A 16,966-nucleotide genomic window follows, 5' to 3' on the forward strand; every position below is an offset into this window, starting at 1 on the left:
GGGATGCTGAACACGTGCATGGCACAGAAAACCATCCCTTCTGTCTGGAGAAAGGCCAAAGTGGTTGCAATCCCTAAACCTGGCAAAGACCCATTATCCCCGAAGAGCTACCGACCCATTTCCTTCCTCTGCATCACCTACAAGCTCTATGAGAGGCACTAACATTTCTGAACAGACTATATTTACATCAATATGTCTGGGTCCCCACATACTCACCTTCTGGTTCATCTCAAAGCCACCTTTGTGATAAAGTCCTGCTCCATTCTCAGTACATGTCCTAGCCATCTCAGGTGTCTGTGTGTAATGTCCTTGGTAATGCTCCGGCTACCTGTTTGTTTATATATATAATAAAGTAAACCAAAACTACAAAAATAAACTGTGTTGACTCAAAAATGTTACATAAGGCAAATTGCAGAATAATGTATAAATATTTATTTCTTTAGAAGTAAGGTTAAATAATATGCACAATGTAACCACAAATATTTTGAAATAAGTAGATGTTAGGTAAGTTTTTCATCTGAACAAAATCAATATTTATATGACAATACACCATACATTGGTGGAAGAATTACTCATTTTTACTCAACTGAAATTATTGATACAGCAATTTAGAAATGTACTAGTATTCGGGATTCATTTACTTTATTATTTAAAGTTTAGGGGCTTTTTATGCCTTTATTGATAGCAAACAGTACATAGACATGAAAGGGGGAGAGATGGGGAGTGACACGCGGCAAGGGCCGTCGGGCTCGGGAGTCTAACCCGTGGCACCAGTGTTCATCGACTACCTTTTTTCACTGAAATGAAATGAAAAATAAGCAATGATGACTAAGACTAATTATATATAGACAATTGTGTCTAGACTAGACTAAAATGTTAGGAAGAGTATAAGACACAAGTCATTTTACACCTGGTTTCATGCATGTAATAGCCGATCTATAAGCTCAACAGGTCGCGCTGCGACGCGTTGTGAGCTTGTAGATCTGCCAAGTGTGAAATATCTTTACGACGGAATCAAGCCCAGCCGGTAGACTAAATCAACCGTCGACTAAAACTAGATTAACACTAAGACATTACAGGTGACTAAAATGTGCCAAACTAATATCACAATTTGCTGCCAAATACAACATTGCGTGGCACACCGTCCGGCTGGCAGCCTAGGTGACCAGACGGCTGAGGCCCCCTTTTTGGTGTTTTAAGCATTATGTTAAACTTTAGCTATTTAAAAATAGCAGATCTACAGGCTCATAGCATGGCACAGAGTGCCTCGCCACAAGCTTGCAGATCTCCTTTTTTAGAAAAAGCATGAAAATATTTTGAGTATTTGAAAATGAAAAAGGAACAAACACCCACACACTGTCTTCAAATGCAGTGACTAACTTTAATTTCAGGGATACAGCAACGTTTCGGCCGATGCGGCCTTCAACAAGTACAACATCAACATTGTACTTACAGTACCCAAATAAATAATAATAGTAATATTAGTAATAGTAATAGTAATAGTAGTAATAGTAATAGTAATAGTAATAGTAATAGTAATAGTAATAGTAAATCAAGTGGTCATTTGCATCTTGCAAAACGAGCAACAACCCTGGTGTCCACAGAAGTTGCTGTAGTCAGTGCGCATTCCAGTGATGTGCAGGAACTGTAACACACACTTCCTAATGCAAGCGCCAGCTTTTACCATTTCTATCATTTCAACCATTCTAAGGTCAATGAAGGCCCTGTTGACTGACCCAGAGTAGAGGTATGTAATGGCTCTTCCTGGTACGCCATCTCGAGCGCAGCGTCCTACCTCCTGCCAGTAGGACAATATGTCTGCAGCCGGGCCCCAGTGCAGGACGTGGCGTACGTCAGGGACCTGGACGCCAAGCCCAAACGCCACAGTGGCAACTACACACCTAAAGTTTGTGTCGACAGTAGGGAAGGATGACAGAATTCTTTTCTGGCAGCTCTCTGCTATATGGCTGTGGAACATTTGAACGATCCGGTTATGAGCCGTGTGTTCCTCAGCGAGCCAGGCCTCCTTCCCCAGCTGCTTCATTAGTTGCCCATACACTGTAACAACATCTGAGATGGTGCTTTAAAAACATAAAAATAAAGCGTTAAAAGTTAAAAGTCAGTATAGTAGGATTTATTAACAATTAAAACAATAATAAAGAAATCCATTTAAAATCACGCCTACCGACAGTAGATTATCATTTTTTCAGCAGTTTTACCCTGCCGCAGATGGGGAACAATCCAGTCTGCTGTCTGGGTGATATTGTTTTTGGCCACCTGCACTTCCAGAAATATATTGGGCCTGTTTTGATAAAGTATAAAAGAATATTTATAAGCTAACTCGATAAGCGAAAGAATAGTTCAACATGCACATGATACACCATGTTGTGTCATACCTGTCTGGAAGATGAGCAAAAAACCTTACTGAAGTTCTCTGGAGACGGAGGAGCTTTAGTATGTCCGTCACCATGTCCTCTGTGACGGTTGCTGTCAATAACAGCAATGGTGAAGTGATCTCAGCCCTCAGACAGGGGACCTTCAGATACGACTCACGAAAGCTTCTCCCCCTCATTTTGAAATAAAAAAATATATATGCTGTTATTGAGGAGAGTTATACAAACACACATTAACTCTAAAATTTAGAAAATGTTATGTTGACCGTTCTATTGAATGCAGGACGGTCTAATATTAAGCATGATTCACTCTGGGACATCTATCGTGTTTGTGTAAATATATATGCATAGTTACATGCATGTCGTTAAGTACATACGTATGTGTGTGCGATACTATACTTTGATCTCCATGTTATTTTGGCCTGAAAGCCAATGGCTATAATATGATTATGAACTAAATAAACCTATGAAGGAAAGTACATATTCATCTTACCAGCTCGTCATACAGTGGACCTCATCTAGGGCCAAGAGACAGATGTTGGTCTTGTGCTCCTTGACCCAACCCCACCACTTCTTCTCCACTGCTGCCTCTGGGGACATGAACACTAGGTCCACGGTGCAGTCCAGAACACCTTACATGCATCACAGATACAATGGTTAAGCATTCCTTAAAATGGAACAGAACAGGTGCATATTAATTGTGATAGAATTACTTACTTTGCACGTCCTCCTGTGACATATCACCGGTGACTGCAGCACACCGGATGCCAAGGTCAGTCCATCTGGTGACCTGGTCATGCATCAGTGCCTTCAATGGACTGATCACGAGCACAATGTGCTGTGCTCCGGGATGCACCTAATGTGAACATTTGATTTAAAAAATACATGAAAATTATCACACACACACACACACACACACACACACACACACACACGCACACACACACACACACACACACACACACACACACACACACACACACACACACACACACACACACACACACACACACACACACACACACACACACACACACGTACACACACACAGTCAGTGAGTCATTGTTTTATATATCACTCACCAAAGGCTATGTTTAAGATTAAATAATATAACCTATATATTATTTTAAAGTCTTAGTCTTACCATATCCATTAAGGCTCCAAAAAACCCAAAACACATGCTTTTTCCAAAACCTGTTGGGAGGACCCCAAAAACATTTTCACTTGCCATTAGGCTAGTTAGTATTTGTTTTTGGGTGTCCTTTAAATTGATTGGAAGGGAAGCAAAAGCATCTTCCAAAGACATAGGTCTATACATACCAAAAGTCTACAATGTCTATTAAATGCAATTTAGAAAATAAAGTATTGAGTATAATTAGGCTTTGTGGCGACGCTCTCTTAACCAGAAATGTTTGGGGAGTGGCAGGAAAAGAATCAACGCATTTTATAGAGAATTTACCTGTTTCACTTACCTGATTCAGACTACGGCTTCAAAGTGCAATGTACACCTCCGGAACGGTAGGGCGGCGCTAAAGCGCAGTTAAAAGCAGCACTTGGGGAAATGAGGAAGTGGAAGGAAAAACAAGGCAAAACCGGGCAAAACACAGAAATGACCGGACAAAAATGCTTTTTATTAAAGAACGCGGGATGCAGCAATTCTAATCGCTCGCGCTGCTACTAACTAACACCCGTGGGAAACTTTGTGAGTACTTTATATTTGAAATGCGAATGTTTATATATTTTAATTATTTGTAAATGTAGCGTCTGCAAAGACCAGGGTGAAGTTACGTCATGACCCTCGTATGAATACGAGGGTCATGTTTACAGGGCTAAACATGACCATAAATTGCATTTGCGTCTTGCGCTTCAGAACAATCCACAAATCAGAGGAACCGCTCTTTAATTTCCAGCCCCTCTGACGCGTATCTCACGCACACTGTCATTTGCTCCTGTTTATAGGAACGAGCTTCATCCACGAGAATGGTGTAAAATCCATTTTCCTCAACACTGCGAATGATTTTGCTTTTGACAGTTTTAGCTGCGATTTCCGTGATCTCATTTTGAGCATCATGGCTGGTGAGGTTGAATGAGCTATTCAGCCGAGCGCAAAACGCATCGTCACGTGTTGAATACCATTTGGCAAGCTCTAAAAAGTTCCCACGATTTACTGAACCTTGTGTCTCATCATGCCCTCGAAGAGCAAGCCCTTGTTTGCCAAAATATATCAACATTTCAACAACTGTGCTGGCATATTCCCTGTTGCACTTAACAGTTTCCCTGTGCGAGTTGCTTAACTGTGCAGCAACATAACCCGTGGCTTTGGATTTTAAATATGATTGCCATTGATCCATACAGTGCCGGTGTGAAACACATTCAGTGTGTTTCTGTAACTTGAACGAAATGTTTTTCCAATCACACACACCAGTGCTCACAAAAGCAGTATCGTTATACCCACTGGTGGACTGGAAATGTCGGCACGGGAAACAAAACACAGCATCTGCATTTGTGCAGTATTCTAAAAAACTGTACCTTTTAAAATAGTCTGCAGAAAATGAACGTCTCTGTTTCCCGAACAATGATTTTGGGTATTCAGGCAGGACTGGCTGAGATGGGCCACTGTCTTTGTCTCCCAGTGCCAAGTCTGTGTGCTGGCCCGTGCCGCCGCTGGCTCTGTGGTGATTACCGCCCTCGGCGCTACCAGCGGCAGTGCCGTCCCCGCCTACCTGCTCATTGCTTCTCACATGCGGGCGCCTTGGACAGGTAGACGGCCCTGCCACTGGCTCTGCTGACTCACCCTCCCTACTGCCATCTCCACTGGCGCTGACTATGGTGTTATTATTATGCCCTGTTGCTGCAGCAGCTGCATTGCTGACAGCCTCTCCAGGATTCTTTTCTTTTCTTGAAAAAAAGGACCGTATATCCATATTTTATCTAGATTTTTGCGTGTTTTGAAATTATGAATGAACGTACGATGTCAACAACTGTCTGATATTTCCTGCTTCCGTTTTCAAAAACAGCGCGCTGTCAAGCAGATGTTAACAGACATCCCAAGTAGCCAATCACACACTGAAGCATGACGCTTTGCGCCCAGATCAGAATGTGATTGGCCACTTGGGATCATGCTGTGTGTTTTTTTTTAGCCTACCCATAGTGAAATCTGAGTCACCTCGGCTCGCGCTTAGCGTCAGGGACAATTAACAGGCAGCTGTAATATAATGTTGCACGCTGATTGCGCATATAATTATATAGATTTTGAAAAATACCCAGCATAATATTTGGGAAGGCTAAGCCTTCCCTAGCCTTATGCACCCGCCGCCTATGGCGGTGGTCCGGAATCAATGAGGGCATGCGCATCTTCCTCACTATATTTCCACACCAACTGCTTAGGGCCATATTTTGCTGTCGTAGCAAAAATAGCCGATCTACAAGCTCATATTCGAATTGAAATCTTGAATTTTTTCTATTTTTGAATTGGAATCCTGAAAATTAACATTTTCATGTCATTTCAAATGCCTTTAATTATACTGGTGTTGAGCAATGAGCTACTAATTTAGACTGAAGTAAATAAAGCGGGTCATGTTTGCATGTTGTGGAATTGTAAACAGCTGAAACCAATATTATATCAGTATTCTGATATTAACCTGAGGGCCGCATTAAGTGAAGGTGGGGGCCGCATGTGGCCCCCGGGCCGCCAGTTGCCCACCCCTGTTCTAAACACTACAGCATGCAGAGGAGAAGTCATAACAGAACCATCTAAACACTACAACATGCAGAGGAGAAGTCATAACAGAACCATCTAAACACTACAACATGCAGAGGAGAAGTCATAACAGAACCATCTAAACACTACAACATGCAGAGGAGAAGTCATAACAGAACCATCTAAACACTACAGCATGCAGTCATAACAGAACCATCTAAATACTACAACATGCAGAGGAGAAGTCATGACAGAACCATCTAAACACTACAACATGCAGAGGAGAAGTCATAACAGAACCATCTAAACACTACAGCATGCAGAGGAGAAGTCATAACAGAACCATCTAAACACTACAACATGCAGAGGAGAAGTCATAACAGAACCATCTAAACACTACAACATGCAGAGGAGAAGTCATAACAGAACCATCTAAACACTACAGCATGCAGAGGAGAAGTCATAACAGAACCATCTAAAGTAAACACTACAACATGCAGAGGAGAAGTCATAACAGAACCATCTAAATACTACAACATCCAGAGGAGAAGTCATAACAGAACCATCTAAACACTACAGCATGCAGAGGATAAGTCATAACAGAACCATCTAAACACTACAGTATGTAGAGAAGTCATAACAGAACCATCTAAACACTACAGCATGCAGAGGAGAAGTCATAACAGAACCATCTAAACACTACAACATGCAGTCATAACAGAACCATCTAAACACTACAACATGCAGAGAAGTCATAACAGAACCATCTAAACACTACAGCACACACCTGCACTGTGCATTTCAGTTGCAAAGCTATTAATAGCTGATTTTCGTTTTGTTGAGAACTGGAGATTTTCATCATCTGTGGTGAAATTCTCCACTTCTCAACAAAACGAAAATCAACATCTCAACATGTTATTGGTTATCTTGATATGGCTGCATTGAGAGCAGTAGAGCAACACAATACTCGGGAATCCCCAGTCCCACATGCGAGTCGGTCTGTTCCCCATGTGTTGCACTATGCATCACCGGTGATGCATGCTGCATCACTGAGGTCTCAACGCTCGAGTCAAGGTTGGTGATTGTCTCGAACCCGGAGCCTCGAGTTGAATTTCGCATTTCTGGATTTGTCTCGGCGAGCCGATCGTTATGGCACTAACCTTTTTATATGGCCGAATTTTTACGAGAATTCCATAACTTTATTCATTTTTACGTCATCCGTGCTGCGTTTATTTTCTCGAGATGCGACGGATACCGCGACAGCCGCCTAACGGTGCGCCCGACACGGTTGAGTGGCGCGCCGATGCGTTCGGCAGGTCCGGCTCAACGCGGTATGCCCACTCTCGTGCCCGTAACTTGATTTTTCAACAATTTTCAACAATTGTCAAGGTTTTTCAAGTTTTTCAATCCAAAAGTCGATTTCTGAAAAACACCTTTCCGATGTCGCGGCGTCAACTTCGCGTTGCAGCGTGGATGCGAGCCGCTCCCCCGAGTGCCGGGAACCTGTCCGTTCGTCCGTGGGAATATGTTTGGATTTTTTATGAATATTTCCGTTTTCGAGGCTTGACGCCACCACATGTGTGTCGGGATGTCGGGATGGTAAACATAGTACCTTTCCTTTCCTTAGTTCAGTTACCCTGGGTAAACATAGTACCTTTCCTTTCCCCTTAGTCCAGTTACCCTGGGTAAACATAGTACCTTTCCTTTCCTTAGTCCAGTTACCCTGGGTAAACATAGTACCTTTCCTTTCCCCTTAGTCCAGTTACCCTGGGTAAACATAGTATACCTTTCCTTTCCTTAGCTCAGTTACCCTGGGTAAACATAGTACCTTTCCTTTCCTTAATCCAGTTACCCTGGGTAAACATAGTACCTTTCCTTTCCTTAGCTCAGTTACCCTGGGTAAACATAGTACCTTTCCTTTCCTTAGTCCAGTTACCCTGGGTAAACATAGTACCTTTCCTTTCCTTAGTCCAGTTACCCTGGGTAAACATAGTACCTTTCCTTTCCTTAGTCCAGTTACCCTGGGTAAACATAGTACCTTTCCTTTCCTTAGTCCAGTTACCCTGGGTAAACATAGTACCTTTCCTTTCCTTAGTCCAGTTACCCTGGGTAAACATAGTACCTTTCCTTTCCTTAGTCCAGTTACCCTGGTTAAACATAGTACCTTTCCTTTCCTTAGTCCAGTTACCCTGGGTAAACATAGTACCTTTCCTTTCCTTAGTCCAGTTACCCTGGGTAAACATAGTACCTTTCCTTTCCTTAGTCCAGTTACCCTGGGTAAACATAGTAACTTTCCTTTCCTTAGTCCAGTTACCCTGGGTAAACATAGTACCTTAATTTCCTTTCCTTAGTCCAGTTAACCTGGGTAAACATAGTACCTTTCCTTTCCTTAGTCCAGTTACCCTGGGTAAACATAGTACCTTTCCTTTCCTTAGTTCAGTTACCCTGGGTAAACATAGTACCTTTCCTTTCCTTTTTCGGCAGGAACCCCTTTTGGTGTTATAGCATTATGTTATGCTTTAGCTATTTTTGAAAAATCGAAGAACGACTGATTTTTCAGAAAACTGTCAGGATGTAGAAGAACATTTTTAGAATCTGATCTCAGGTCAGAATGAACACTGTCAGGATGTAGAAGACATTTTTAGAATCTGATCTCAGGTCAGAATGGGTTAATAGTCAGTGAAGGTGAAATGTCTCCCCCTGGCGGGGTAGTCGATATAGATCTGTTTTCCCTTAATATAAGTGTATACATAGGGGTCGATTTAGGACTTCTATTTTACTTACTTCTATATTACTAATCTAATTACAGTATTATGATCTGGGGGCGTGTAGTATGTCATATTGCAATTTTGGGCATGTTAAAGGTATTATGACATGATTTATAACATCATTTTAAAAACATTAAAAGTCTTGGCCATGGTCCTTCAAACGTGTCTAAAAAGTTTGAACACTCAACTCCACTCCAGTATTTCTTGACAGGAGTTTTTGTGTATGTGAAAAGTTCATCCTGAGAAGGCATGGAAAAACACATTATTTTAGCCTGTAGATGTCGGTAATTCCCCCTTTCCTGTCAATCACTACCCAGCACCGCCCCCCCCACCCCTCAACCCCTCCCCCCTCCATACCTCTCCGCCCCCCTCAGAGAAAGGCACTGTTCTGTTTTTTTCCTTCAGCATCTTCTTACTGCAGCCTAGCAACGACGCACGGAACTTCTTATCCTTTTAGAACTTTAATTTAAAACTTAGTTTACATACAATGGCGGCTAATGCTCATTTATTCGACCCCGAATCAGACCCCGAAGTAGATTTTTTACTGCAAGATAGTCCACAACAACTTCGTCAACGACGTACACAACAGACAGTGGATCAATGGTAGGTTATGTGATTTTGTTGTGTCGATGTAAATTATGTTTACAGTATATGATAACGTTAGCAACGTTAGCCTGGACCTCAGCTAACCAATTTCTCAGCATAAAGCATATAGATATGAAGTAATCAACAGACCAGCTATGTATTTATTTTGTTTTATGGACACATTTATTTATGTAGTTATAAATGTCCATTCATTGTAGACAATCAGTAGGCTACTGTCAAGAAAAGGTCAAAAAGGTTGCCGACCCCTGCTTTATCTAAAACGTTTTGGCAAGTTATTGTCATTGTTACTGTTTTAATAGAATTATTTTACTTTGACTTTGAAGGTGCACATGTGGCCATTGTATTATGATGTCAAAAGACGAGGAGTGCCAATGCTGCAAGGAAATACCACAGGTAAATACGTATAGCATAACAGTATATATGTATAGTTTAATTATATAGATATTCCACTTTCTTAGCTTACGCATGTTTCATGATAAATGTTTTTATGTGATGTATTCCCATGCTTTTTTGTTCTTGCTTAATCTAAGTCACTCTGGATTAAGAGCGTCTGATAAATGCCTAAAAATTGTAAATTGTTAACAATCTTGCTACTCAGTTCCTGGCCTTTGTACTTTAAACACCCACTGGCACTGACACAATAGTGATGAAGGCTGAAGCTCCAGTCCCCGTTAGATCTGACACGTAGTCACACACACCTTTATGGGGGGTGCTTGGGGCGAACAGGCATTCATATGCTAATAAGTTAGCTTTTGTTCTTCTGCCAGGTAGAGAATATAAACGTTGCACTTCAATACAGGCTTTACACCCACTGCTGTAATAAGAACCTTCCGCCACTGACATTACTGTACGTATACTGTACTATACTAACACTCAACTTACCAATTCTGTCATGTAATTTACTCATTGTTCGGAGACGAATGCGGGAGATTGGTGAAGACGAGTCAGACGACAGACGACCAGTCAGCTGTATGAGCGAACATCCAGGAGTACCAGAAGTGTGTTTTAGCACATATGTCCTACAGGCAGCATTACAAATGTACACTGCTGCTCATGGACTCCTCCGTGGCCGTAAACAGTTGTATAGGTAAGTTGTCTATCAAACATAGGATAGCATATACATTTTTACATTAGTAACCATTGTACAAATACTGTAAAGCATGTTAGCCAGGCAACAAGTCTTCCAATAATATAAAAATATATATATATTCTAAATTCATCATTTCTCATTAGCTGTTGTCTTGGATTTATGACACATACTGTACAAGATCATTATTGAAATGAGATAATAAATGACTGAAATTGTATCATAAATCAACGTTTATTTTCAAACACCACTTGGTAAAACTTTGTCATGGAGTATGTTGACAGTCATCTTTTTCATTTTTAACAGGCGTTACAGGTTCCTGGCCTACAGAATGTTTGTGAACTGGTGCTGGGGTCGCTTGGGAAAAAACGTCCGTGTCCCGATTCCAGCATGTGTCGTGAATCACATCCGTGAGCATTTCCCCGACGATGATGGCCAGTACGTAGGATTCAGACGTCGCGCTCTAAATTGAAGCGTGACACATATCTGGCGATGACCTCCTCTCTGTCTGGTCGTTCGTATCCTGCACACAAATCCTCGGGGACTGGGATCTCCATCAACTCAGCCGTGAACGGAGCAGGGTCATCTATGACTTTCTCAAAAATGAGGTCCATCAAGTCGGCAGCATACCCTGTGCAATATCAAAAGACAGTCAGTAAATACATCCGTGTATCGTTTACATGTCAGTTTTCCTTTGAAAATGGACAAAAGAAAATTGTGTTTTCTTTTTTTGTTATTGGGTCAGACAATCTAAAGGATTCTTCCCTTTTTTTATTCAGGGAATGTATTCAGAAAAAAAGACTTGCACACCGTCTGCACATTTCTTTTTTTTGCCTAAATTGTTTATGCCTATCAGGTGTGCATAGGACTTTGTTGCCCATTTTTCAGGGAATGTAAAGTGTATTATATATACATTACTACTGATTGTTGTTTTTATTTTTGGAACATTACACTTTATTCAGATAATGTAGGGTTTGTATTTTATATTTTCACTCAGGCTGCTCTTTTTTAGTTATCTCTTGGAATGTTATGTGTGCGGTTTTCTATTTACACCGATTGTATGCTTGAAGCACAGTATTTTACACAAAAGTGCAATAAAATATAAAAAAAATCATTTGGGTTCTTTTTTTGGACTGGTAAATAATGAGTAAGAACTTACTGAATGTGGGATCTACTAGGACTGGTACAGCTCTGCATTCTCCCTTTCTGGCCTTGGGGAAACGTAAAGCGTGCAGAGGTTGTCCTTTCTTGTTTCTGGCCTGAGGGCGGCGTGTATTCTCATTGAAATGCAGCACAGCCAGGAGGGTCCTGAAAAGTATAAATCGTACAATATTGGGACTTTTTTCATTATTATTTATTACCATACTTTTTCATTATTTTGTTTTTTAATTACCTGCACAGCATTCCAATGTATGTATAGGCCACGCTTTTCGGTGCGAAGCGTATTATGACTGAGTGAAATGCTTCTAATGAGGAGGTTTGGTGGTGAGGACTGAGTTTCATGATGTCTTTCAGGATTCTCTTGTTTTCAAGCACTTTCTCCAGCTTTTCGAAAACAGTAGTTCCTAGAGAAAAACACTGTAATTACTGGATTTGATGCTAGACGGGTTTGTCAAAGTTGAGTCCACAGCCTTTATTATCTTATCAATATCCATCAAAATGTAATTCTTTTTTAAATATTACCAAACGTATTTTATTTAAATAGCACTTGAACAAGTTTACAGTGGATAAAAAAATGTTTTCAGGTTTGACCAATAGTTCAACTGTATGAGTATCACTATGCTAGCAGATGACATACACACCTGCTTTCAGCCATTTTGACACTTGAGTGGTTTCACGGATGGGATGGAGGCATTTGTCGAAAAGAGGTTGTTGGTGAATGTGGACGTCCCGCACATGGTTCAATATGGATGTCCATTTAGCCGCTCTCTCTGGCCCAGTGCTGGATGAACTCGCTGTCCAGTAGACATGGTTCCTGATGGAACGTATCCATGGCCTCAATTCTTCACATTTTTTGCCTTTGGCAATCTTCTCCAGTTGTTTTGAAATGCCTAGTTTGGAAAACAAGATTTTCAACAAATTATAAGAACAGTAATTGAGTGGTTACTCAAGATGTTCAAATTAGTCTTAAAAGAACATTAATTGAAATGCAATGTCATATTTTAGACAAATTGATTTTCACATTATTTGTACGATATTAATGAATGGTAATTTACTTTTCTCCAGATGCCACACGTCATAATATTGCGGGACGTCATTGTCCTTGAGGTATTTCTGGATTTGTGGATGCCGGTCGGTCACAATGCATTGCACAGTCACATTTCTTTGGGCCAAAAGTGCCAGGCTGTCGATTAGGCCCTGCTTTTCCATCAGACAACTCCCACCGACTTGGTTACTCTGTCAAAACAGAAAACGTTGGTGTGTTTATTTCATGGCATTTGTATATATTCTGTATGGATACATATGTATGTATGTATGTAAATATATATATATAGTTAAAATGGGTAGGGTTTAAAAAAAAGGCAAAAGCATGCTCTGTTGCACTGGCCTAAAAGTGGGTCCTTAAAAACTGCTTCAACTTCTGAGATGTATGTATTTAAAAGGGGGGCTTTTTTGTAAATTCCAAGCCCACAATACCTTCATATATTTAAAAAGAATACCAAAATAGGGTTACCAGTGAAGGGCAACATGCCTATTCACTGGGGACTATGCAAGGCAGAGGCGTCCACCCCCCTGAGTCCAAGTTAGACTAGACCGCATACCTGGTTTGAGAACCACTGTGCCAGTGTGTGTTTGTGTGTGTGTGAGCACATGTTAGCAGCATGTTGAAGGGCAGCCAGTCTCAGCTACTGTAAATACTGTTGCCTGTGTTTACAGATGAATCAGTGTGAGCAGGTCACTTATGGATGTGTGTGTGTGTGTGTGTGTGTGTGTGTGTGTGTGTGTGTGTGTGTGTGTGTGTGTGTGTGTGTGTGTGTGTGTGTGTGTGTGTGTGTGTGCATATGCATTTGTCTATGCATGTACTATTGCAGTTGTTCTCAAAGACCCCCACTGCTAAATATGTTAATATAACATCACAATCACTTTAACCCAAATTTATACTCATTACCGTATGTTAAAAATAGCTCACAAACGTGCTGTGAGCTTGTAGATTGGCTATTTTGGAAAATGTTTGAATAATGGCACATCGAATTTACAGATACAGACAATAATAATAATAATAATAATAATAATAATAAAACTTTATTTGTATAGCACCTTTCATGACATGAAATGCAGCTCAAAGTGCTTTACAGAGCAATGGAGAATAAAAGAAAAGCAAGGCAACGACAAAAAACAAGCAGTAATGCAATACAGTGAGGACATGAATAACAAAAAAAGAATAATAAAAAAATAAAAAATAAAAATCAATTAAAAGCAATGTTGTATAAGTGGGTCTTGAGCTGACCTTTAAAAATGTCTACAGAGGCTGCCTGACGGGTGGGGGTCTGTGGCTAAATACATATCAATGTGGGGGTCCTTGACATGAAAATGTTTGAGAACCACTGTATGTATGTATTTGGTTAATGTATGTATGTATATCTCCACACATGCAGTTTGTACTAACCTGTACCAGTTGGACATCGATGACCTTGTCCACAGCCAAGTTCATCATCGTGTAGCTTCCGTATTTGGCTGAGTGGCCTTTGTACAAATAATAAAAAAAGGAATTATACTACTGTTTGTATGTACATATTATGCCATCTACAATATCATAATGAGACCATATGATATGACATTCAAAGGATTCACCTGGAGAGTCTGCACGCATGTCACCACCTGCTATGATGCCATTAGGTGAAGACTGGCATTGTGCGAGTAATTCATTCTGTGACTGTTTCCATGCATAAACTATGGCTGGCTCAACATAGGTTTTGGTATGCCGGCGGAACGTGCGGTATTTGTGAATTGCCACATTCATTTCATTGAATACCTGTTTGAAGACATAATGGACATGGAGCCAAAATTAGATATAGCCTACTCATAGTATTGTGCTTATATAAATATAATCATTTTTATCTTCACACATAGATACTCAGTGTTCACAACTGTATTTACCCTTTCGAATTTAGAAAAGGACTCCCCAGCGATGTATATGGCAGCGGAGAGCTGTATGTTACCAGCTGGAATGCTTCTGATCATAGGTTGGCTTCTCCAGGTTCTGACCTTCTGGTCGCAGTATGTGCATGTCTGCTCCACGGTTATCATTGTCCCTCTAGTCTTGGAGGACACTTTAGAGGGACGCAGGCACAGAGGACACTCCTTGAACAACTCCATAAGGCAGCTCCGATACACAATATATTTCTTCTCCTTGTGGTGTGGAAGGCCTTGGGCAACCCTATACACAATAACAAATAGAAACATTTTAGAAGCCTTCACTTGACACAAATAAAAATAGTAATATATAATAACTGTCAAGCTTAAACAAAGTCTATATTTACTCAGGCACCCACCCACCAATACATCATGTAATCAATGTAATACAGCTAAATAATAGATTACTGACACTTTTGAATGTAGCATGAAAAATGGTTTTGGATTTTTTTTTTGACCCTCTTTGGTTGTAGAATTTTACAAAAGTGTTTTTTTTGCCACAGTGAATCATATACTTATATATATAATCATACTTTATACTGTAACCTAACCTAAGTCTTTCTGATTTATCTCTTCATGAGCTAGGGTAGATGACAAAGACAACCCCCCCACCCCTAACACCTTTTTCAAAACAACAGATAAGCCCTTCTCTGGGGGGAGTCTTGCTTAAACAAGACTAGAGCGTAATCCGATCTCAATGGAATGTTGCCATTTTAGTATTAGATGCTACTGTCAATACAATAACTAGTAAATTGTGTATAAGCCACTAATGTTCTTTTCACCATACACTCTTACATTATGTCTCTGACTGATATAGACATCATGCTTTTTTGGTAGCTGTGTGTTACTCACAAATTGTCCGCTGCCACAGACTTTTCAGCCTCTGACATTTCAGCCAGAGAATCGGCAGGGTTATAGCTAGGGTCATCATCAACTGCAGCCAGAGAAGGTTGAGATAGCTCTTGGTTGAAGCTAGCCTCATCATCGTCCACTTCCATTGCCAAAGCACCAGCAATTGGAGCAAAAATATCTTCCTCCTCGTCCTCTTCCAATTCTAAACGAGGTCTTTTAGCTGGCGGCTTCATTGGGGTCGACTTGATGGTTGGTCCAAACTGAGGGGGATGCGAAGCTGCTGATGGAATGTCTGTCTGAATACCTGATGGGAAAAAATAAATAAATACATGTACAGGATATAAAGTTAAAACAGTTAAACACATTTAGGAGGAGGGAACCCATTTGTTTGTTATTGCCCATCAAGACAGGAACCCATTTTGTGGTAGTTGTTGCTGTGTACAAGATATATATATATGTGTGTGTGTGTGTGTGTGTGTGTGTGTGTGTGTGTGTGTGTGTGTGTGTGTGTGTGTGTGTGTGTGTGTGTGTGTGTGTGTGTGTGTGTGTGTGTGTGCATGCATGCAGTCCTACTTGGGTTATGAGCTAAACTAAAAACATCCACAGCCACATTATTGTAAAACAGCAACAACAGACTGTTGCACTGCAAAAGTCTATAAAGTAGTAAAAATACACAGAAAACTTACATTTGCTCCTGAATTGTGTCTTTAGGGTTCGCTGTCCTAATTGAGTGCCCGTTGTTTTAATGGTGATTGTGTCAGTCTGGCAGCCAATGTCCATTGTCCGATTTTGCACAGATGTTACTGAACCATGCACTGGTCTGGGCTGAAATGTAAACAGACCGAGGTCACGTCATTAAGATTAAAATGTTATTTATAATAAGACTATCATTGCATGTACTGAAGGGATGGACAACAACATGTATTCTCTATTCAACGTCGTCATACGAGCAACAGTTGGTAAACAAATAAACTCCTGCACTCATCTCACCCCACGAACACGTCGACATAAACTTGTGTAATGTCATCGATATCATACTCAATGACTATAGACTATCATTATTCGCCATACTTTTAACGTGGATTATATCACGTGAGCGTTGGATGTGTTACTATTCCACGGTATCGCATTACAAGAACAATAATGAGCACATGCAATCTACAACAGCTGGTTAAGCCACGAATCAAAATTAATAATAGTCAAACCAGAGTCAAACACACAGCTAAGGGTAGTGCTGGACTGTCTATAAATTAAAAGTAGTGCTGGCGATTGATTTTTTATTGTGAGTCCACTCAATGACTCAAATAGTAATGCACAACAACTTTAACACAAAGCATTGCGGTATAAATACTTACAGTTGGGATTGGGACACGAAGGCTTGGTATTGCTCCTGCGTTCAAATGAAGATGTGATGCAAATCCACTAT

The 16,966-nt window shown here is 40.6% G+C and overlaps 1 protein-coding gene across 1 annotated transcript; it reads right to left on the reverse strand.

Annotated features, from left to right (window-relative positions):
- Positions 1–11,003: 11,003 nt before the first annotated feature.
- Positions 11,004–16,549, reverse strand: LOC310873076 (uncharacterized protein; the record flags this gene model as incomplete). Its single annotated transcript, XM_083785363.1, has 9 exons — positions 11,004–11,185; positions 11,714–11,862; positions 11,948–12,119; positions 12,357–12,605; positions 12,771–12,951; positions 14,162–14,238; positions 14,715–14,932; positions 15,541–15,844; positions 16,531–16,549. The coding sequence occupies 9 exons, from the start codon at positions 16,547–16,549 to the stop codon at positions 11,004–11,006; spliced, it is 1,551 nt and encodes a 516-aa protein (XP_083641489.1).
- Positions 16,550–16,966: the final 417 nt, after the last annotated feature.

This window comes from Protomyctophum parallelum (assembly GCF_964188405.1).
Source record: "Protomyctophum parallelum genome assembly, chromosome: 1".
Classification (NCBI taxonomy): Eukaryota; Metazoa; Chordata; class Actinopteri; order Myctophiformes; family Myctophidae; genus Protomyctophum; species Protomyctophum parallelum.